This window comes from Perna viridis, chromosome 3 (genome assembly GCF_037379345.1).
Source record: "Perna viridis isolate PV_CMFRI_1.1 ecotype Kerala chromosome 3, ASM3737934v1, whole genome shotgun sequence".
Classification (NCBI taxonomy): Eukaryota; Metazoa; Mollusca; class Bivalvia; order Mytilida; family Mytilidae; genus Perna; species Perna viridis.
The window spans coordinates 48914505-48940301 of record NC_142447.1 but is presented as its reverse complement, the minus strand read 5'-3'; the positions used below and the strand labels follow the sequence as shown (position 1 = coordinate 48940301).

General features: G+C 32.5%; 1 protein-coding gene across 9 annotated transcripts; it reads left to right on the top strand.

Moving 5' to 3' along the window:
- The first annotated feature begins 4124 nt into the window (after positions 1-4124).
- On the top strand, positions 4125-24683 carry LOC148622703 (protein SERAC1-like). Of its 9 annotated transcripts, none has more exons than XM_088572764.1 (17): positions 4125-4252; positions 6522-6667; positions 9036-9069; positions 10172-10296; positions 11687-11746; positions 12421-12549; positions 12856-12974; positions 14509-14628; positions 15362-15475; positions 17297-17459; positions 18073-18223; positions 18883-19039; positions 20540-20640; positions 21138-21235; positions 22519-22701; positions 22998-23144; positions 24347-24683. In XM_088572764.1, the coding sequence occupies exons 2-17, from the start codon at positions 6562-6564 to the stop codon at positions 24523-24525; spliced, it is 1986 nt and encodes a 661-aa protein (XP_088428890.1). In that variant the 5' UTR covers positions 4125-4252; positions 6522-6561; the 3' UTR covers positions 24526-24683. The 9 variants fall into 9 exon arrangements, with proteins under 9 accessions (XP_088428890.1, XP_088428889.1, XP_088428891.1 ...); XM_088572763.1 differs by having other exon boundaries at positions 4126-4265; XM_088572765.1 differs by having other exon boundaries at positions 4143-4261.
- The last annotated feature ends 1114 nt before the right edge of the window (positions 24684-25797 follow it).

The window sequence follows — 25797 nt, the reverse complement described above, 5'->3', positions numbered from 1 at the left end:
CCCGTTAAATAAAGCAAACCCAACTCTGCTCCAATTAGATAAAGCAAACCCAACTCTCCTCCCGTTAGATATAGCAAACCCAACTCTCCTCCCGTTAGATATAGCAAACTCAACTCTCCTTCCGTTAGATCTGGCAAACCCAACTCTCCTCCTCTTCCCCCGTGAGATGTAGCATAACCAACTCTCATCCTGTTAGATATAGCAAAGCCAACTAACTCTGCTCCCGTTAGATATAGCAAACCTAACTCTCCTCCCGTTAGATACAGCAAACCCAACTTTCCTTCCGCTGTATATAGCAAACTCAACTTTCCTTCCGTTAGATATAGCAAACCTAATTCTCCTCCCGTTAGATAAAGCAAAACCAAATCTCCTCCCGTTAGATATAGCAAATCCAAATCTTCTACCGTTAATTAAACAAACCTAACTCTCCTCCCGTTAGATAAAGCAAAACCAAATCTCCTCCCGTCAAATATAGCAAATCCAAATCTCCTACCGTTAATTAAACAAACCCAACTCTCCTCTCGTTAGATATAGCAAACCAAACTCCTTTCACGTTGGACTCAGGCACCAGAACTTTCCTCGCGTTTGGCTTAGTTACCAAAATTCCCCGTATGTTATACCGGTACTTAGCTACCTTAACTCTCTTCGCGTAAGACAAAGAAATGCACTTTCCTTCAGTTAGACTTGGCACATGTTTAAGAGTAATCAAGGGAACCAAGGTTATAGCGGTAATCAAAAGAATGTTATCCAGGGACAAAGACCAGACATGGAAAACAGACATACACAACAAAGAACATAAAGCAACCAAAACCACACATACAAAGTAACAAAAGTAAATGAGCAACTTTAACCTAGTAACCCAAACTGTCTCGGCATATTATTTTTAACAACCCAAACGATCATTAAGTTGGATTTGACAAACATGCACCAATCCCGTTAGACTCAGCAATCCAATTCTCCCGTTTTACTTGGCAACCCGAAGCCCTGCCTCACTCATTAGACTTGACAACTCAAACCCTACTTCCGTTGAACTTATCCTTCTACTCACGAACGGATCACGACGAAGTAAAGGACTTTGGTGGACTAACTATGAAGAAAGACTGGCGTAAATCCACATAAATAAAATTCATTGCTCGTCATAATTTCACTCATTAAGACCCATGAGTGACATTGATTTGACATCCCGGTTGGGTTGTTGTCCCTTTGACATATCCAGTCTCGTTATCAATAGATATGAAATTAGTTACAAGTACCAAACAAAGTCACACTCCCTTAAAAGTGATTGATCGCAATGAGTGTTGCCAGTACTACAGTTATAGGAGAGCGCATGGCTTAAAAATATATTAATATTTTTTATCATTTCAATGGATCTAAAAGCGGTTTCTTAAAAATATATGAAAGAACATAAGAACATCACAGATGTAATAATTAAACAAATGAACAAGAACAAATAAAACAATTAAACAATAAAAAAAAACAAACACAAAAAAAACCCTAAAAAAACAAAAAACAAAACAAAACAAAACAAAAAGAAAAAAATGAAAGTAAACAAAATATTGTATACATATGTAATAGCATCATAATTATAGCAATTGCTTGCTCATCTGCGCTTACAACCAGTATTAAGATAGATACGAAATACTGTTTCTTATCAATATTGGGTTTATTTATAGGAGTTATTTATTGAGGAATTGAATGCTCGTGGATCGTTACGGTGTATCCATCTGCACCATGAAAACTGATTTGATCAACGTGTCATAGTTTTCTTTTCCTCCTTCGTCTACATTGGACTTGACTTTTTATGAACAACTCGGTGGGTGTTTCTAGAAAAGCAGAGGACGATTACCTTACCGGTGCACCTGGTACATATTCCCAGTTTTAGTGGAGTCCGAGTTTCTCATTAACTTTTGTTACTTTGTAATAATTAGAAGACTGGAAACTTGGTTTGATACAAAATAAATATTTGGCTGCTATTCTTATGGACATATCAAAAGCGTTTGACTGCCTCCCCAACGATATTTTGATCTGTAAACTGTCCTCCTATGACCTGTCTGGGGAAGGCTGTAATTTAATGTTATACTTAATAGTAGAATATAGCAAATAAAAATATGTGATATTGTAAGCCAATGGGTAGATATTAATAAAGGTGTATCCCAAGGCTCAATATTGGGGCTTTTATTTTTTAATATATGTATCTATGATATTTTTTACTTTCCTGATAAAGAAAATTTGTATACTTATGTAGATAACAACACATTATATTACGCTTCTAATAATTATAGTGAACTTGTAAATGACTAATCAAGGGAACCAAGATTCTGGTGGAAATCAAAAGAATGTAATCTAGGGACAAAGACCAGTCATAGAAAACAGACATACACAACAAAGAACATAAAGTAACTAAAATCATACATACAAAGTAAAAAAAGCAAATGAACAACTCGGACTCCACTAAAAACTGGGAGCATGGACCAGGTGCACCGGTAGGGTAAGCGTCCTCTGCTTTTCTAGAAACACCCGCCGATTTGCTCATAAAAAGTCAAGTCCGAGGTAGACAAACGAGAAGAAAAACTATGACCCGTTGAATAAATCAGATTTCATGGTGCAGATGGATACACCACAACGATCCACGAGTTCATGATGACGACCATAAAACTTCTGTAGTGATGACTTCAATCTTGTAGCAACATAACCCTGTTCCAGAAGCCTATTTGTTAGAGTTCTAGAGCGATACAAAAAGTATGTGTAGTTTCGGCAAGCTCTGGCTTAACGTATGAGTTGTGATATGAACACTCCATACGCAGGTGTTGAAGGGATGTTGCCACAAATGAAAGTAAAGTTGACAATTCTGAATGAAAAGTCATCACGTTTGTCGTAAAGTTTGGTCAATAGTTTTCCTTAACCTTTGATTTATAAGTGTAGGTCAAGATATAAGGCTGACTTCACAGTGTCTGTAGTATCCTTTATCTCAGGTTCTTTGGGGGTAGATGCGATGTATCAAATCCCCGAAATTCGGATTGTTTAAAGATAATACGTCATCTATATAGCGGAAACTGAGATTAAAGGATCTAGCCAAACGATATTTTTGCTTTTGGATCAGATCAGCTATAAAGTCAGCTTCATAAGAGTGAAGGGGTAGGTCAGCAAGTAAAGGAACACAATTTGTTCCCATTGGAATGCCGACCGTTTGTTGAAAAACACGTCCACGACACTGAACAAATATGTTGTCGATTAAAAATTCCAGCATTTTGTAAACATCTTCCTCTGTATATTTGGAAGATGATTTGGAATTATTGCTTACGAAGTATGAGGAGTCTCTACCAAGAACTACATATTTGTATCTAGGTGTACCATCTTTTTTGGAAAAAACAACGATGTATAATGTTCTTAAGTCGGAATTTTAACTAAGTATGGGGAATAGAAGTTTACAGTGTTGAAAGACCATTGGTTTTAATGCTTTTATATTCTGATAATAGTCTTGAATGGATTGACTCAAAAAGATCTTTCGAATTTTTCAGGATCCACATTGATTTAATACCACTTCGGGAGTAATAAGTGTTGTGGTAGGACTGCAGACCCTATTTCACAGTTGTGAATATAGAAGTTAAAGGTTTTGGAAGAGGTTTGGTGGTACATTTTGCAGATCCAGCTATGAAACGTTCTTTGTATGGATTCTTGTGGAGTTTAGGAATCCAGTACATAGACGGTAAATCACAATCATCGTCCTTGGTAATAATAATAGTTGTAATTTCCCGCCACACACTTTATGTGCCTGTCCCAAGCCAGGAACCAGGAACGTTTATAGCTTGCGTTATGTTTGTTTGTTTGTTTTTTTTTTTTTCATTTTCATTATTGCAGACCGTGTACCAGTAGAAGTTTAATTGTTGCCGGTTGCTAGGTATTTGGTGAATTTGATGAATAATACCACATCGCCTACTTTTATATAAGTAAGAATTGCAAGATCGGTGAAATTCGTACCACGACTTTTTACGGTAAACATTTCGTTTTGAAACAATCAGAAACTTTTTTATAGGCAGGTCTATACCCTTTCAGCGCCACATTAAGATTGTGGTACGACACTAATATATACCGTTTAGATCATCATTAACATAATGCGTAATTTCAGTCCCTTGCAGTAATAACTTGCCTATGATTGCAGATGCAGACTACATTCGATATCTAAAAATCTACTTATTTAATAGATTAAAACAGAGGGTTCAACTGACCATCAACATTACAGACATCGTTATCTGTTAGTAGGGTTTGTAAGTCTCGTCCTAGTTTCAGTTTTTCTTCCGGAATTTTAAATGTAGAACGTATTGAAATCCGAAGGCCGGTATGCATTTTATTGTTCACTTCTGGGAAATGAAAACGCTGTATCACTATGCAAAATCTTCTATTTCTATGCTTTTCTTAACATTTTTATTCAGTAGAACTAGATATTTGTCATTTTTTGTCAGTATTTTTTCACAAAAATATATTTTGCTTTTAACAATGAACTCAAATTTCAATGCTATGTTAATGACGAATCTCTATGCATTTGAATGGGAGATGAGGACCCATTCTCATGAAATCACGGAGTCATGTGATGAGACTTGCATACCGTATTAAGTAAATTTATACATAAACAAATTGGTTTGTGGTTCTGGATCAGCATATGTTCATGCCACTCAAATTCAAATTCTTTATTGGAAAGAGTGCATATGATGGGTGATCCATACATATAGACAATAAACTTATACACTATTACTAATATTATTATGAGGAAAGTGAAACCTTTTAAAAACACTCATGAAGAAACATAAATTCCAAACGCCTTCCATCAATCGACAGCTAAATGCTCACTAGCCCAAGGAAACATAAGTTTTCCAGGTTTTGGGAATTTTTTTTTTCAAATGGACTTTTTTAGCATTTTTTATGAATATTCAAGAACTTAATTGGCCTTTTTTTAATATTCTAAATAAAATCCTGTAATATTCCATTTTTCAGCCTATGATGTGTGGTCTCTGTCTTTTCCAATCACTGTTCATACCCTCAGTTTTTAGTGAAGTCCAAGTTGCTTATTTACTTTTTTTATCTTGGTTCCCTTGATTACTCAATTGATATCAAAATGGTTTGGTTTGAACAAATCTTGGTCCAACTTATCACATGGTTCATTTTGCTATCTTGGTCGCCTGCAGCATCAAGAGCGTGTTTTAAACTTCAGATGCTGTTTGGAGATTGTAAGATTGGGATGGTGACTGTCATCCTGATTAATTCTTGTCTTGTCTTACTTAGATGTAACCTGAACATTTGAGTTAGGGTTACATTTTGAGTGTAAGTCTATCCAGGGCTTTTTTACACTGGTATTTTTTGTATTTAAGAACCACTGGGTTGATAACTTTGCTGGTGAATCTAAGGTTCCTGAGGGTATTCACCAACCCAGTAGTCAGACTTGTCTGACCCAGAATAATATCATATTTTATCTACCCTATTTATAAAATCTTGCTGCAGTATTCCAAATTTTAAAATACGTAAAACACCGAGGCTTCATTCCTTGCATTGCATATGGTCGAACCTCTCGGTGATGGATTTGGCTTCCTCTTTCGATAGATTTGTTTATTAGTACTTCTTCTATACAACTAATATTTCGATTATGATCTTCTTACATATTTGATTTTAATGCTGTTGATGAGAGGTTACTCCTTGAAACACGTGTACAGCATATCGAAATTTACAATATATGAAACTGGTATTTTTTGTATTTAAAAGATGGCACCACTTTGACCATTTGTTTAAATAAGCTTTGGGAATGATCATTTTGTCTTCTTATGTGAGTACCAGCTGATGAAACAAACTATAGAAGCTGTAATGGATTGATTCTATAGACAATATCTATATTTTTATGTTATACATGTACTAACACATCCTGAGCATATTTTTTAGATATCACAATAGATGGAAAATCAGTAGTTCAGAATGTAAATCAGTGAGTTTGCGAGTACAGGCCTGGCATTAGATAAATTTATCAAAAGTAGTTTTACTAATGAAGTAACAAGAATGAAAATTTATACTGGTACAGAAAAAATTGTCTTTTGGTTTAAATTTATCTTTGTAATAAATAGAAAATACAGTATTAGATTTGTAGCAATGTAAGCTGTACAGTGTTCTAGAGTTCCACTTTCCTGTCACCCAGGGAAAATGCAATTTCTGTGTGGGAAAGTTTATTGCCCCACGTTCCCTTTTACAGGTAGAAGGCTTGATTTTGTAAAAGGATTTGCTAAGTTTTGAAAACAAATTTCAAGTGTGGGAAAGTTGATCTTCATTTTTTTTTTTCGTTTTCCAGTGGGAGCCTGGAATTTGGATAAATCCTAGAACACTGGCTATATTATTCAGTCCTAATTTTTGAAAGAATTGTTAATTTGTCTTCTTAGGTATTAACAAAGGTTTGTCGAAGAGGATGTACTTGATGAATACATATATAAAATAACTATTGATAGACTTAACTTTAATACTATATGCATTGTCTTGTCAAATTTCAGTGAAAAAATAACAAACAGGATTTGAAGACCTATTAATGGAATGTTCAGTATCTTTATCCATAAGTTACGTAGACATCAGATTAACCCTAGGATAGTCTTAAAACAGTGGTACCACTTCAAGAAACACTACACCAGGAAGTTTAAATGTAAGTACATATTACACAATATCTATAACAGTTATTGTTTTAATGTAACTTTATTTTTTTGTCAGAAATTAAGATACTTGCATCACTGAAACACATACTTCTTAGTTCTGTACATGTACTGGTCTTCAATGGAAGCTTTCTTAAGGATAACTTATTACAAAGTTTGTTCATAAATCTTTAGGTTTAAATCATATTAATTACTACATGTACTATTGGCATAAATGAAATCACTTTAAAAAGGTAATAGTATCTGCAACAAACTATGATATGTGAATATTTGAATAATAAAGAAAATACTCAAAGATAATCAAACTCTAATAGAAAGTGATTGTGTACATCATAATTGATATAACTGATTTGTAACTTGAAATGGTATGAAAGGGAAATAAAAAAAACCAGGATTCAAACTGTAAACAAAAGAATATAATCTAAGGATATCAGTATATACAAACACAACAAAGAGCATGAAATAACTTACTTTGGAAATCTTTCCAAATTAAAGGTAAAGAGTTGTCTGTCTTCATTTTGTGGGATTAAATTTTTGACTTTAAGAACATCAAAGTTCAGTTTTTGATAATTTTGTTGACATTTTTACCACATGTTTTGTATATTTTTTTCCCTTCAAATACCAGTGATATTGTTGGCTTTTTTCACTGTCCGTGCGAGACATGACAGGGTAGTCAGGGACGTTAATAACCCCTTTAGTAGTGGCCTTTTTCAAAACTACATCATTCTTTTTTATTGGTGAAATATTGGTGTCACTATTTTAAATTTGAAAATTTGAAATATCACTACAAATCCTTGAATTTGTAGTTAAAACCATAAATTTTATTCAGGATGTCAAGAAAACAATATGTCAAAAGCAGTTAATCCCTGTAATTTAAAATATTGAGACACCATATTCTATCTGTCAATTACCAATTGGGAAATATTTTATCTTACTTTGTATATTTTTTGCCATTTTTTGTCAAATTGGGAAACTTTCTTTAGGCAAACAATGCCTCTTAATACATTTCACAATCACTTAAAACTTATGACATTAGTCTGTTGGCTTGGGGGATCCACTGTTTAACCCCCACTTATCAACTAGTGATGTTCAGGTACTTTTATACCTCCCTTTACTATCTTTGTTGCCAAAGAATACTCCTCGATTTTTTTTTTCAGTATAAGTCTACATTTGTACCATACCAGGTCAAAAAGCTTTGGTTTTTGTGACTCAGTTCGATTATCTATGTCTGCCTGGGACAGCATGTGTGAAGAAACTAAATACATGTATAAATCGTCATGTAGCCAATGTCTCAGATGTACAATGGTATAAATAATTACCATTAATAATTTAATTTTCTACATGAATAAACCACAAAGAATTAATTTTCAAGAAAGAATTTAAAAAAAATGTTAAAAAGATAACCCTTATATTAAGGTATTATCCAACAGAATTCTCATTTACAGCATACTGACACTGTAAAACTCATACTTCAGGCATTCATAATTAAGGTAATGATGTACCAAACATATCCGGTCAATTCAGGCACGTAGATTTTCTTTTTGGGGTGACAATTACTATAATATTTTTATATTTTGACCATAATTGGTTTATGGGGAAAGGGGTATCTTTTAATGAGCTTTGCTCACAATTTTTAGGGCTTTTTTATTTAAAATAATTACTATCTGCTGTTATTAAGACAAACATATCTTGCCAAAGGACTTGGGAAGAAGAACACATTTTAGTGTACTAGAACAGTTCTTACTACCATGTGTGCCTTTTGAAGAAAATGCATCTCTTATCAGACTTAATTTGATATTCTAATATGAACGTCTTCATATCATCAAACATTATATGTTGGTACAACCCCACCTTTAGCACATGCGCATTGTCTTTTTTCTTTCGCTGTTGATTCGAGACAAAACACTCATTTAAAAATGTTTATGCGATGACTTAACAGCTGAGTGGTTATCATTTATATAAGTACACACATTTTACACATACAATGACATAAATATACAAATTTAATCCAACTTCCATACTGGGGAGGTTAAACAGAACAGCCGTTATTTTGGCTACGCCTAGGGAAATTTTTGTCACAAAAATTACTGTATCTGTCGTATTAGAAAAGAATTAATTGCTTCCCAGGTAGATTTGTACTCATTTTAACATGGGTTTGGCATTTATATTCTCATTTAACACCTTGGTGTTACTCATGTTAAAATGTGTACAAATCTACCCCTTTATGAATTTATTCTTAATTATAAACATGTCAGGCCTTGAGACCTGTAACTTGGATAAATACATGATACTGTGATAAGTGAAGATAAAACTTTATTTTGAAACATTGTTTAATATGTTTTTTTATTTGGTTTATTTTAGACTCACTTTGGTTATTAGCTGCCTCATCTGTTTGGTATGTATAATAATTTAAGTTATACAATGTTATTATTTAAATCCACAGACTGATATGATTAACTTGGTCTATTCCCTTCAATATTTCTATTGAGAAATAACTTGTAAATTTGGCTACAGATTTTTACTTTGTAAATAAGCATGAAATGCTTTCCATTTTTTTTGTTGCTTATTATCATATACATTTGTAGAAGACTTATAAGAGTGGTTTCAACTATGACAGGCTGAAAAAAATTCAAGAACAAGCCTATGGTAAAATTAAGAATAATTATCACCAACACTGTGACATTTAGTGATATCATAAACTGTGTTTTTACATGTTTTTATGATGTCTTCTTTTACAGATGTATTTGCATTATTAATGTTTTTATTTTACTTCTACATATTGCTTGGAATTGGAAAAATTACAGCAATAAAGTTAACCAATAGGTTAAGTAACAATGTGATATGACTTACAATGATCATTTCTTAAATATACACATCTGTATGGCAAGCCGTTGTGGAATTTATTCCCCATTTATTGATATCAATGAATATTAAATAACATGTCAATAAATGTTATATACATATGCATAAATGATTTAGTGATATCAATGAATAGATGAATTAGTAACATGTTGATAAAATTTATTAAACTGTTGATAAATCATTTATCAATATCAATAAATTGAATATATTATTAACATGTAAACTACTATTAATTATTGTGTTATAAAATCTTGTTCCCGACGACTTGAAATCCAGGCAATATCCAATAAAATTCCTACCTCGATTAGATTTAATAACATGCTAATAAGTATTCATCAACATATTGATTAATTGTACAATTTATTGATATCAGTAATTAATTATCAACATTTTGATAAGTCATTTATTGATATCAATATTTATTTATCAAGATTTGAATAAATATGTTGTATTTATTGATATCAATATTTATGTATCAACATTTGAATGCATATGTTGTATTTATTGATATCAATAAAGGATGATTTATTGATATCAATATTTTTCTTTAATATCAATAATTCATTTATTGATATCAATAAATAGGTAATAAATTCCACTATGGCTTGCCATTCATCAGTTGTTTTTTTTTTCAGTGGAGGTGTCGTTTATTTAGAGCTGAGATTATTAGATAACCAGTTAGCCACTGTGACAAATGTATTTGATATAGAAAAGAATGAATCCAAGTATATCTATCTTAATCCAGACCAGTCCTTCAAAGGTTTTACTGATATATACCTATATCATATATCTAGACAAAAATATTTTTTTGTATATGCATTATAAATGATTGTTAAAACCCATTATTAACCAATTACCTAAAATATGTTAAAATATGTCAAAAACTGACCAATTGATTTGAATTCAAACCAGGCATCTATACGGGGCCAATATGAAAAAGAGGGCCAATACAGTATCATAACTTCTGGTAGTTTGACACTGCATTTTTGAGTTAGAATTGTAATTTCAGATCGGCCATGTTATAGGTTTCAATGAATCATATTGACTTGACAGCCGTATTGGACCTCGGCGATGCCTCAGGACCAATAGGACCGCCTCAAACAATATGACAGACCTCAAACCTATAATAGGGTTAGTATGAAATTACCTATTTATTAACATATAATATCACATACCCTATATAGCACCCTTAGGCCTATATGGTATACCCAATATTGCACCCTTAGGCCTATATGGTATACCCTATATTGCACACCTTGAAATATACAATATGATGAACATGACAATTCAAATTCTGTACCACTGTTTGTATAAATCCCTGACCTCAGACATGGTGCTGGCTTCTTTTTTGGTGATATAGGGGTCTTAGTTGATATGTGACACAGATTTTGTCATCTAATCTTCGTAATATAATCAATTAGAAAGTGTGAATGACCAAAATATGATCGCAAATGTGGTAGAATGGCAAGATTTAACTCGTGCACAGAACTTGTTCAGTTAAATCTTCAAGCATTCTTGGTAATATTATTGTGGTTATTATTATAAATGATAACCAACTGATAATACTGTTTATTATATTGATTTTATTCTTAATTTTTTGCTATTATCATCATGAATTTCAGATTTTGTTATCAGGGGATTGATATTTGTGATGTGATGTTTTAGTGGGAGATAGTTCGAAAGTGAAATTACCAAATTTATTTCATTTTGTTCTGTGCATTTGTTAAATGTTGGCATTCTTTGTCACTTGTGTGCATATTTTGGTTATTCACTTATTGCAATTGATTATTGTATAATTCTTTTAAGATTAAGCTAACTTAAACTTGTTTGATAAGCCTAGTATAGTTTAGATCTAGAGAAGACCTGAGACATGATTACTTGAATCCCTTCATATGACTCCTGTGATGCATTTATTTTAAGTGACAACTAACTTTCAGCATTGTGTTGATGAAGTTATATATTACAATCATGTTGTATTCAGAATTTGTACTGTAATTAAGAAGAGAGAAATACCTAGATGATGGTTGACTTCTCTCTGTACTGATTATACTTTACATAAAGTTTGAATACAATTTGGAAAAAATATATTTGTGTATAACTTATTAAAGTGCAAAAATTTCTGACGTAAGGTCTATCTCTTTTTCTTTCAGATACAGACAAGAAGCGAACTCCATTTAGAAAAGTGAAAGATATTGTCACTGATAAGTCAGGTAAAAAAATTGTTGTAAATAATAGAAGAAAAATAAAATTTTATCAGATTTTGATCAAACATTAAAATGAGTAAGACTGAAGATCAATCATCCATTGGTTTAAAAGTCTTTTTGATCAATTGAATTGTGGTCTGTTTTTGTCATGATTTTTATATGATCCAAAACATTTAGCAGTTAGATAGTGGTATGGGACTGTTGTCATTGTTGGTGGCATAGTCAGCGTCATCAAAGGGGACAGAAACATTTATTTTTCTGATGTCTGGACAATAATTCAAAAAAAAGTTTATGGTCCTCTTGACATTGTACAGCAAGGCTTTATGTCACAAAAGAAGGGCTGGTAATCTTCCACCATATATCCATTATGGTGTCATAATAGGGAAATTGCTATTTCTATGTGCGAATATGATGCTAAGTTAAACATTTACTCACAATTCAAACTCTGATCTGTATCAAACTTTATTGTGCCCATACTTGCACCAGCTGTTCAGGGTATGATCTTTGCAATCATGTCAAATTATGCTCTGCAAAGCATTTTATTAATTTCTGGTGACTAGAAAGAAAAAAAACAAGTTACTCATACATAAAGAGAGCTGTTAGGGAACACCATACTCTTTCTATTATTATAGTGTATTGGTCCATGGAAGTCCATTTCATTGTTCATATTTTTACTCTAGTTAAACATTTTCCATGGATTTATACAAAGAAAGATGACCCTAAATCATTAATGAGACTAGCCAGATCTACAGATATTGGTAGGCGATGTCTTGGTGTAAAAGCTTTGGCAAAACATCATGACTGGGAAGGTAGGTATAAACCTTTACTTCTCAGTAATATTAGTTATCAGTTTTTTTATTGATGCTATTTTGTTGTAAGGACAAGTAACATTTTGACTGAGAGAGTGAAAACATAAATACAAAGATAATATTATAACTGGACTGTATTTTGTAAAGGTTTTTTTTTAGATTTTAGGTATCTGTACAAACAAGGGGATTACGGTACCATTACTATATATCTGTGGATCCAAAATTTATTGACATTTACTTGTAAGTAAGAAATTTAATGAAATGTTATTGTCATACCTTTTAGAATATCTGTAAATGTTTTGACAGATTATCAGTATAGGACCATAGCACAGGCTCTAGATTGCAGAACAACCATAGGACTGGCTCGATCTGAAGGTGTGGATGCTAGGTTCTTTTTACCAATGCCTAAACCTCCTCCTAGTAAGGTATGTTAGGGCAACCATAAGACTGGCTCCATCTGAAGGTGTTGATGCTAGGTTTGATGCTAGGATGCTATGTTTGTGACTGATTTGGCCAAAGGCCTTGTGAGCTATTGCCATCACTTTGCATCTGTCATCATTGTTGTCCATCGATGTTGTTAATAATTTTTCAAAATTCTTCTCCTCTGACACTACTTGACCAATTGGAACCAAACTAGGTATGAATGTTCCTTGGGGTATCCTGTATAAAACTGATATGGGGATTCAGACAGTAGTTTTTCAAATATATCTCCAAATCCATTAGGTTTAGCCAAATTCTGACATAGGGTAAAAGTGTTCAGCATGATGGGATATATCAGTGGTCCAAATTCTGACGTAGGGTAAAAGTGTTCAGCGTGATGGGATATATCAGTGGTCCAATTTTCGTTAATATGTTAAGCCATGTTGGAGTTTTTTGACGTTGTTTTTTTGGCTATTTTAAATGTTTTTTCTTTCAAAAATCTTCTCCTCTTACACTACTTGTGTCTTGACCAATTGGAACCAAACTTGGTATGAATGTTTCTTGGGGTATCCTGCATAAAACTGATCTGGCTGCCGTTACTAAAAATAGAAGATAGGGGTCAGTAGTTTTTCACATGTATATCCAAAACCATTAGATTTAGCCAAATTCTTTCATTTGCTGAAATGATCCTTATTATAAGGCCTATAATAGTCTCCCAGGATCAAAGTTGTTGGACGACTCCTTTTAAGAATAAATAAACAAATTATGTTTTTTTTTTTTTTCTTGAAAAATATGATAGAAAGAAACTTCCTAAACCTCCTAGTGAAGTATATAATGACATCCATAAGACTGGCTCCATCTGGAAGTGTGGATGCTAGGTTCTTTTTACCAGTGCCTAAACCTCCTTTTTGTAAGGTATGTCAAGACAGTCTTAAGACTGGCTATAGATCTGATAGTGTGGATCATCATTTTTCTTTTCCATTGCCTAAACCTACCCTTAGTAAGGTATGTCAACGAATAGGATAAATCTTCTAAAAATTTGAACAAACTTATGTTCTAGTATATGTATAGCGCTAGTTTTAATGTTTTTAAATTTAGGTCAATCCAGAATTGCATAGAGGTAGAGGCAATAAGTTGATCAGATTATCAAAAGACTCCTTTAGAAATAAGTGTTGAAAAATAGTAATATGAAAATCCTCATTTCTTTTACTGCACTGGTAAAGCTTAAGTAAGTTTTATTGGATTGTTAAGGATTTAGGTTAGGTAATTCTTACAAGTGCTTTTTGAAACAATGACCAGTGTTGTAGCTACAATTTATTTTCAGAAGCAAATCATTTAATGTGGTTGCAATAACACCAACCAAAATGAATTCCTCCCCTTTTTTATGCTAAGAAATTCTTCAACACTGATTTGGCCCTGGCCACACCACTGCTTTCTATATGATGTACCAGAAGAGTGGCTTCTTCAAAATACATTTATGTGCTAAGCATATTTATTGTTTTTTTATTGTAGAAGAAATATTTTATTCTATATTTATAGGTATGGTTAGAAGATGAATACAGAACTTTAATATCCTCTCTGAAGAGTGAAGACTTGGACAAATGTCTCAAACATTTTGCAATGAAGGCATTACAGCTAGGAAATGCAGCTGATGAAAGGGTTTATATATTTCTTTGTATATATTATTGATGACTGTATGAGGTTTTATTGAATGTAATTTTGCCTTGATTGCATAAAAGTAGTAACAAATTACAAAATATAAAAGTGACATAACTTCTTCATACCTTCTTCATGAAGTGATATACTGTAAATGTATTAATTTTCACGGTGTACTACTTTTTGGGATTTTCATGGTGGACGGAAAAGTGCAAAAATAGTACACGTGAAATTGACTTTCAACACTATATTATGCTAATATAATTTTTCATAACCACTAAATTTAAACCCATGAATATAGCTACATGACAAAATCTGTGAAAATTAGCAACTGCGAAAATTAATACATTTACAGTATTTCTTGAGAGCATGGAGATTGAAACCAAAAACATAAATTGTATCTTTTTGTTTGTTTTTAATCTTCTGTGTCAGTGTATTTGTAATTGTGCTTCATTACTTATATAAACAAGTAAACAATATCTTGACATTTTTCAATGATATCATGATGTTTTATCATGGTTCGAGATTTATAAAGAAATGGTTCAAGCAACAAACGGTTTGACTAATCACTACAGTAGTCTAACTTGTTTCTATTGTATACAACATTCAACATCTTGCAGCTGAAAAATAATAAAAAAAAAAACAGTAGAAATTTGTTCCTTCATTGTAAAAGGAAAGATAACTTCAATTTGATTTTTTTTTAATTTCTTATCCCCATATTCTTCATTAATTACAGGACAGTCTGTTCAGTTTTGGTGGAACAGGACTAGAGTTTACTAGATCAGCAAGCCAGGTACCAGAGGAAAGAGTAGAAATAGTCTGTCTTCAGGCCTTAGCCAGTCATTCTGTTGTAAGTCCAAAGAAGCTGGTAGAGAGTGTCTTCAGGCTTGAATTTTTTAGGTTTTTAATGTTTTATGAATTGTCGAAAAATATGGCCACTGTTACAAAAAATAGAACATAATGGTTAGTCAGATTTTTTTTCACATATATCTCTTAAACTGTTAGGTTTAGTCAAATTCTGACTGAGTAAAGCGTTCAGCATAATGAGATCTATCTTTGGTCAAATGTTTGTGTTAATCTATTTTTGCCATGTTGAAGTCATTGCCCTTTTTCGATTTTTTTGGCTATATTTAACATTATTACTTTCAAAAATTTTCTTCTTGGAAACTTCTTGACCAATTTGAACCGAACTTTGTATGAATGTTTCTTAGGTTATTCTGCATAGAACTGATGTGGTTTTTTTTTTGTCTGTTAGCAACATGGAGGCTGTTACTAAAAATTGATTAAAATTGTTAGGCAAAAGTTTTTTTTCATATATCTCTGAAACCATTAGGATTGGCCAAATTCTGTCATGGTAAAAGTGTTCAACATGATGAGATCCATCTCTGGTCAAATTTTTATTTTAATCAGTTAAGCCATGTTTGAGTTATGGCCCTTTTTCACAATTTTCCTTCATTTCAATGTTATTTCTTTCAAAAAATCTTCTTTTCTGAAAATACCTGACCCATTAGAACCAAACTTGGTATGAATATTCTGTAGGGTATTCTATGTAGATCTGATTTGGAATTTTTTTGATTCTTTAAAAAGCAAGGGATGTTGTTACTAAAAATAGAACAAAACGGTCCTTATTGCCAGGCCAACTAAAGTGTGCTTTAGATCAAAGTTCTTGGACCACTTCCATGTTAGAGTTATTGCCCATGAAAGGTGAAATATGATGTTATGTTGTTTTTTTTTACAGTTTTCAGCCAATATCTTGAAAACTATGATAGTTAGAAAGAAACTTTTGATTGCTGAAATGATCCTTATGATAAGGCCTACAAAAGTCTTTTTGAGTCAAAATTGTCTGTCAACTCCATGTTAGAGTTATTGCCCTTGAAATGCAAAAACAATGTTTTTAGAAGTTTCAGCCAATGTCTTGAAAAGTATAATGGATAAAAAGAAACTTTCAATTGCTGAAATGATACTTACGATAAGTCTGTTGACATTTTGAGTCAAAATTGTCTGACAACTCAGTGTTAGAATTATTGCCCTTGAAAGGTAAAAACATTGTTTTTAGAAGTTTTCAGCGGATGTTTTGAAAAGTATAATAGTTAGAAAGAAACTTTCAATTGCTGAAATGATACTTATGATAAGTCTTTTGACATTTTAAGTCAAATTTGTCGGATAATTCCTTGTTAGAGTTATTTCCCTTGGAAGGTAAAAATTTAACCAGGTGATTCAGACTTCTGGGAGCCTCTTGTTCCATTTTTTTGTTGTTGCTATTTTTAATGTTATTACTTAAAAATTCTCTTCAGGAACTACTGGTAATATTTTGATAAAAATTGATATGATAATTCCTTAGGTAAGCCCATTAGGGATTTTTATCCAAGAAAAAGCATGGCTGTTTTTACAAAAATAGAATGTTGCTTATAGAGCACTAGTTTCTGATATTTTGTTTCAAAGTTTTGGTGCTTAAAGCATAGAAATGAGGATGTGGGTAAATCTAGTGCCTTTTGTTATTAAATTTATTTCAAAAGTTACCAATATATTTGATATTATTTTTTTTTTAAATCAACAGAGTTTGATCTCTTTTGTTGGAGTTTTACACATTTAAAGTGGTCAAATTAAATTTAGTAGATTCACCTCCAAAACACTGAAATATTAGGTTAGAAAAACTTCAATATTTTTGCAGGATTTTAAATATTGCAAAAACATAATCAGTATGGGAGGAATACAATTACTTCAACAGACTTACAGTAAGAGATATAAAAGTATTGTGATAAGGAGACAGATTGCCAAGATACTTGGGAACTTAGCAGTATATCAATGTTTTCATGAAGAAATTACTAGGGCAGGTAGGTTATAGTGTGTTGTCAGAGTATGAAACTGGTCTCATAAAGTAATGTTTAGAGTAGAGAAGCATAATTAATATTTGTAATTAGGTCTATTGATGAGTTTGTCATGGTATACCATGCACTGTCTATTTGTTTGTCCATCTGTACATCAATAAATCATATAATAACTGAAAAATATTTTGAGGACTTTTGATAATATTTTAGTTATAATATTTGCCTGCATAAAGGAAAAAAAGCAGCAGTAGTTTGTTTTTATTGATTGTGGAAACCACCGAAAAAGGAAGAGGGCATATTATGTGGTTTAATGCATCTGTTTATTTTTATCTGATATGTCTTAATATAATATATATAACATATATCTTGTTAGGTAATTTAACATGTAAATATGCATTTGAATGAAAATGTATTAAAACTGGAGATATATATTTATGGTTTACAACTTTTCTTGTTGTTAATTGTATTTTTGTTTTGTTTAATCTGTTGATAAGAATTTCTTGGAGTGTAATATACCAAATAATTAACTATGATATCATTTGATCATGCTTCATGTGTTTTAGTGAACTGTTTGAACATTGTATAGATATTCTTTTGATTTCATCATATTTCTTTACAGGTTGGTTAACAGTACTCTCCAAATGGATCTGTTCTAAAGATCTTGTTCTATCACTTCATGCAGCAAGAGCCCTGGCTAACCTAGATAGAGACTATGTATCTTGTATATATGAAGATGGAGTTCACCTCATCCATCCTATCTTTAGGGAGAAGTAAATATATAATGTGTTTTTATGTCCCAGCCTTATAGGTTATGGGTGAAAGAAGTACTGCTAATCATATGTACATCCCATAAACATTCATTAGCTACCAATATGTTTGTCAATCTACCTGTTTATTTGTCTGGTTGTCTGTCCACAAATTTTATAGGACAACCCCTCCTAAACCAAGGATTTTGATAAAATTTTAAAAGAATGTTAGGCATTAAATGTGTGCTTAAATGAATATACTTATTGTCTGATGCCAGCAAAGAGAGATAATTCAACAAATGGCTTAATTTGTTGTCAATTCTAATTGAAAATTTAGGAAACATTCTTTTCATTATCTTGGCATTCTTATTTTACTGACATTTTCTTTCATTTCTTTTTTACATTTATATATACTTTTTACCATTACTAGAATACCAAATTTTTTGCCAAATTAATTCCAGCAAACTATAAGGAAAAATGATGTGGCATGCAGTTTTAATGTTAATATTAAGTAGTAAAGAATATATATTTTTTGTATATACTTTTATTTTTATTTGTACATTCCATTTGAAATGTACATTTATGCTTATTTTATGTGTTATCACTTAAACATATATTTTGACTACAATTGAGCATATTATAAGAATATCAAAGAATACTGATATTTAGTCATACATTGTCAGGAAATCCATCCATGCTGATGTCATATTTGTACATGGCTTATTAGGAGGACCGTTTAAAACATGGCGACAACAGGATCGTAAAGTACCGGACCCTGATAAATCTTCTGATGGTACTGAGAGTGTCAAGAAAGGGACTTATACTTTCTGTTGGCCTAAGGTAAGAGTCAAAACAGTTGGTAAAATAATATCTTCAGTAGCCAATATAATGACTATAAACAAAATTTCACAGCCATCAACACAGAGCATTTTCATTCTGAAAAGCTTTCATTTGCCTAATTAAAAAGTTGACAAAGTGAACAAAGCTGTCTGCCAGTTAAAGGTCTTTCTTGTACAAAAACACAACGGAATGAAGCCCATCATTCTGACTTGGGGCAAATGTAGTTTATTAGGGCTCTGTCTTAGGCAGGTCACCCTATAGTGATCAGTCTGTACGTCTATCCGTCTGTTGTGCGGTCGGTCTGTCCGTCCGTAACAAATTTGTGTCCTCTCTATATCTAGAGAACTGTTATGATTTCATACTTTATACTTAACATTTATATCAACCAACACCAGAGGGTGTGTCATAATGTATGTACAACTTCCTAGGTCAAAGGTGAAGATAAAAAACTTTGATTGCAGTTGACAACCCCATGTCCTGTGGTAAAGATTGTGTCCACTCTATATCTTGAGGACTGTTATGATTTCAAAGTTTATACTTGACATGTATATTAACCAGCACCAGAGGGTGTGTCATAAAATGTATGTACAACTTCCTAGGTCAAAGGTCAAGGTCAAAGACTGATTTCAGTTGACAACCCCATGTCCTGTGATAAAGATTGTGTCTGCTCTATATCTTGAGAACCGTTATGATTTCAAAGTTTATACTTGACATGTATATTAACCAACACCAGAGGGTATGTCATAATGCTTGTTCAACTTCCTAGGTCAAAGGTCCATCTGTCGGTAGTACTGTCCATCAGTCCATTCTTAACAAATTGTGCACGCTCTATTTCTTGAGAACCTTTATTATTTCATAGTTATGTTGATGTGTCATAATACTCCCAAAAATGGATGTGAAGTATCGCACATAACGAGACTATGTAATAACTTCAAATAATGCTTCATATCAGCTTATTCACCACATGTTATTGACAGCGGGGCCCACAAAGATGGCTCCCATCTCAATGATATCTAGTTAAAGTTCACAGTAAGTAAAACCAAATGAAGAAAAGGGTCTCATCATCTTTATACTGGATAAAATAATATTATTTAATCTAACTTTTGGGCATTTGTTGATACCCCTGCTCTTTGTGATTAAGGGGGATATAGTAATCCTTATGTGTTTGTCTGTCTGCCAGTCACACTGTTGGTTTCTTGATGATATAAAGAACTGCTCAGCCAAGTATGTTTTTTTGTTGTTGTTGGAATTCATATTGTCATTGTGTTACTGTTTTGTGTTTTGTCTTGTTTTCCTTATCCTCAGTTTTTAAATGTAATCTTATTTTATTCTGTTTGATGCATTGTGTATGTAGACCATCTTTATTCTTTATTTTTATAATTTGGCTGTGTATTTTGATCACTTTAAGTCATATGCCTAAACCATATGACTTTTTTATGCCAGTTTAAAAATGTATAAAATGAAAATTTTTATTAATATTGAACACTCTGTTTACTTTAGGATTGGTTGGCTAAGGACTGCAATAATATCCGAATTATCTCCCTTGAATATGATACAGATCTTAGTACATGGAATGCTAACTGTCCTTTCGAGAGTGAAAAGTAACTATACACTATGATAGAACTTTTTCAAATGCATAATGGATACATAAATAGCTCTAACCTTTTAAACTATTTCCCATTAGGACAAATTTTTCGTACTGTTTTCCTAGACAGATTTACATGATAAAAAACGTCATGACTAGTCTTTGTTGTTAGAACTTTCTAGCTTGAACAACTTAAGGCTGAAAGGCAAACTCCTATAGCACATTAGAAACAGCAAGAGTATCTTAATTTAAGTAATTAAATGTTCTGTTTTTAATGAGAAAGATAAAAAAAACTACTTAAGATACTTTCTCCATATTACTGTTGGATTTCTTAGGAAGTAATTAGCCATTTCAGGCACTTCCCAGGGATGTCTGACTGAAATCAGACCCTTGGTAATAAGTTAAACCTTTATTGATATCTGTTATGATGACTTGTTTCTCTATAAAAGTAAAGAAATTAAATCAATTATATTTATTGTATGTTTATAACATAATTGTTGTTTCTATTTAAAGGAGAGGTTTAATGGTCAGAGCAACTAATTTAATTCAGAAATTAAAGCAAGCTGATGTAGGCTCTAGGCCAATTATATGGGTGGGGCACTCAATGGGAGGTAAGTTTGTACACATTCAAAAGTCTTATCACATTTTACATGGTCAAAAACATACAAGATGTGAGAAAAAAGCAGTTGAATTTTTTTCTCAACCTTTTGTCGCTTTATTTTTTATCTTATTGATAATTTGTAAAAGTCATCTTTTATCTGGCTGCAATAGGTTGTTTCTTATTATCAAGGTATATTTGAAAGTCACTAAAACTTGAAAAAAAAAAAGAAAAAATTGAGTTAAAAGCTAAATATGGAAGGATAAAATTGTTTTTTTGCTTGTTTGTTTACATTGATGCACCTGAAATGAAGCATATATTGATTATTGGTATAGTTAAGTAATTGAACTGTCCATACCTTTGTTAAGTAATTGAACTGTCCATACCTTTGTTAAGTAATTGAACTGTCCATACCTTTGTTAAGTAATTGTACTGTCCATACCTTTGTTAAGTAATTGAACTGTCCATACCTTTGTTAAGTAATTGAACTGTCCATACCTTTGTTAAGTAATTGTACTGTCCATACCTTTGTTAAGTAATTGTACTGTCCATACCTTTGTTAAGTAATTGAACTGTCCATACCTTTGTTAAGTAATTGTACTGTCCATACCTTTGTTAAGTAATTGTACTGTCCATACCTTTGTTAAGTAATTGAACTGTCCATACCTTTGTTAAGTAATTGTACTGTCCATACCTTTGTTAAGTAATTGAACTGTCCATACCTTTGTTAAGTAATTTAAATGTCCATACCTGTGAGATTCTCCCTCATTTACACTGTCTCACATGGGAGAAAGTATTTAGTATTTTTCACAAAAAGTATAATAATTTAACAAAAAACCTCAAACAAATCTTAAATTTTTTTTGTGGGTGATTTTGTAAGATTCTCCACTAGAATATTGTTATACGGTACCCCCTGTTTATGTAGTGTCGTGACATATTGTTATATGGAACACCATGTTTATAATGTCCAGACATATTGTTATACAGTACCCTATTTTATATAATGTCTTGCCATATTGTATTATAGTACCCCTGTTTATATAGTGTCTAGACATATTGTGTCTTGACATTATTATATGGAACACCATCTTTATAATGTCTAGACATATTGTTATACAGTACCCTAATTTTATATAGTGTCTTGACATATTGTTATGCTTTACCCCCTGTTTATGTAATGTCTAGACATATTGTTATACATTACCCCCTGTTTATATAGTTGTTAGACTATTGTTATATAGTACAGCCTGTTTATAGTATGTCTAGACTTATAGTTATACAGTCTGTTTGTTGTAGGGTTGTTGATTAAACAGATGTTATCCCTGGCAGATGATGATACACAGTTTACCAACATGGTGAATAATACAGTGGGTGTAGTCTTCTACAGTGTACCCCACCGTGGATCAACTCTGGCTCAGCTATCTAACACTGCTAGCTATATAGTGGCTCCAACAGTAGAGGTCCAGGAGATGGGTAGAGGTGTGTTACTGCTGTTCCTTTCCAACCTTTACCCTAGGAGTGTATATAGTGATCAAAATGTTTGTTCTCTTGTCTGTTCATATATCACAGTAGTTCAACCTCATAATTCTGTTCTTGCTTTGATAAGTGATTTTGAATATCTGAGTAAAGACAAGTTGTCCATAATTGATCATGAACATATTGTTGTGACATGTCAGCTATCAACTATTTATGTTTTGTTGGTGAAATAAATTTTAATTGTTCATTTTTTCATAACTTTCATTAGTTTTAAGTTGATGAAAATGTTTTTATTACAGATTCGCCTATGTTGAGAAGATTACATAAAGATTTCCAGCAGTTAATGATGAATTATGGATTTTCATGTTTAAGTTTTGGTGAACTGGAGAAAACTTCCATTAAAACGTCAAAATTAAAGCTGTTGATAGTTCCTCCTGAGTCTAGTGGTATGTTTTTATTGTGTTGGTGTGTACAGTTTGTTTTTATTTTATACACTTCATTATCTAGTCTTGAAATAAACTGAAAACACTTTTTTCATATTGCCCTTTAACTCTTTGTAATTTTATATCATGATTAAATAATATAAACATGACTCACAAAGCAAAGAAAACACCATATCAGAATCTTCCAGCAAAGTGTCCTCCAAATGACATTATACTAAAGGGGGTGGATAGGGAAACGACAATACAGTACAGTTGGAGACAAGTCAGTACTGTACAGTGGTAGTCCAGTCAGTACTGTACAATGGGAGACAAGTCAATACTGTACAGTGGGAGACAAATCAATACTGTACATTGGGAGACAAGACAGTACTGTACAGTGGGAGAAGGGCAAGACAATATTGTAAAGTGGGAGACAAATCAATACTGTACAGTGGGAGACAAGACAGTACTGTACAGTGGAAGACAAGACAGTACCGTACAGTGGGAGACAAATCAATACTGTACATTGGGAGACAAGACAGTACTGTACAGTGGGAGAAGGGCAAGACAATATTGTAAAGTGGGAGACAAATCAATACTGTACAGTGGGAGACAAGACAGTACTGTACAGTGGAAGACACGACAGTACCGTACAGTGGGAGACAAATCAATACTGTACATTGGGAGACAAGACAGTACTGTACAGTGGAAGAAGGGCAAGACAATATTGTAAAGTGGGAGACAAATTAATACTGTACAGTGGGAGACAAGACAGTACTGTACAGTGGAAGACAGGGCAGTACCGTACAGTAGGAGAAGGGCAAGACAATATTGTAAAGTGGGAGACAAGTCAATACTGTACAGTTGGAGACAAGTCAGTACTGTACAGTGGAAGTCAAGGCAGTACTGTACAGTGGACGACAAGACAATACTATACAGTGGATAAGTCAATACTGTACAGTGGGTGACAAGACACTACTGTACAGTGGGGGACTAGACATACTGTACAGTGGGCAACAAGCCAATACTGTACAGTGGAAGATAAGTCAATAATGTACTGTGGGAGATAAATCAATACTGTACAGTGGGAGACTAGTCAATAATGTACTGTGGGGAACAAGACAATACTATACAGTTGGAGAAAAGACATTGCTAATAGGTTTGAAACAGTTTTTGTTTTGAATAAAAAGTATGCATGGAAAACAGATCATGTTTTGTATTTTCAGATCCAGGTGTTGGAGAGTATCATGCATTGAAAACAAATCACCTGAATGTTTGTAAGCCATGGGATAGAGAGTCCTATATATACCAAGAAACTCTTAGATTCATCAGGAAATGCCTTCTCACGGGGAGGATAGAAAATCTTCTGAAAGCTGGAAAAACATTCAGGGATTCTGATAGATAACTCAGAAACAATGAAACTTTTTATGATGCCACTTAAAAAAGTATTTAAAATTTACCCAGCAACTGAAATGTCATTTAAGGTTACACTATTGTTATTGTAAAAAGTTCTTCTGCGTTGATGTTTCGTTTGAAAATAGAATAAATTTATAGGTTACCATTCCCAAGGCTTAATATTGTTTTCATTTTTTTAAACATAGACCATAGACTACACTGTATATGGCAAAAGAGTTCCCTATGTGCTGTTTATATGTACAAGAATATAATAATATTATATCTGTAAGCACTTTCAGATATATAGTATTATCCACAACTTCAGCATGTATATGTTCCCCCTTCCACATTGGTGGGGAGACATATTTTTCTTGCCGAGTCAAACTATCTGTCTGTCTGTCGGTTGGTCCATACCATTTTTGTAAGGGCAACCATTTGGAAACTACTGCACCAAAATTTCATGAACTTTCTAGACAGCTGGGAAATGATATGTAGTTGTGCATATTACAAGGAATTATTAATCCACTGAATTTTGTAGGAGTTAGGCCCATTTAATTTAACCTTTTGTCTTCCATTGGCAGATCAGAAGTAACTTCACTGTGCTATTAATATTTATCTGCCACTTCTATATAGACAAAAGAATCATTTATTGTTCAACGACAAAGTAACTCTTGTGTTGTTTTTGTTTTATGGGTGATTTGAATTCATATGCCCAGAGTTTTGTTGTGAATGTAAACACCAACACTATATTCATCAAGATCATAGTCTTCACAAGATTTTAATATTTCTGGGATTCTTTATAGATATGTATTATGTATTTATGTTTTTCATTGTTTTGTGTTAAACTGGTGACAGTGGTATAAGCTTAAACTCTGTCAACATACATACGATGATTTTGAAAGAAGCACTCAAGGTAAACCTATGCTAACCCTGTCAATTTATTTTCCTATTCTCTGACAACTATTTGATCAGGCATAAATAGATATATTACACCAGAAACACAAAATATTTGAATTTACTCCCCACAATAAACATAAGGGGAGGTTACATATAGATACATTCAATAAGTATTTAGTATATGCTATGAGATATAGATTAAACCATTAATCAATGAATCAATATCAAATACATTGCCAAACATTTAAAGAACATTTTATAACATTTTGTACTGTCTGTTCAGTAGCCTAGTGTCTCAGCTTTCCAATAGTATCAAGAAATGTACTGCAACTCTGATGATTTTTTAGTTTTAAAAAGCAAGATATGTACCCATTAAGAGTTCCTG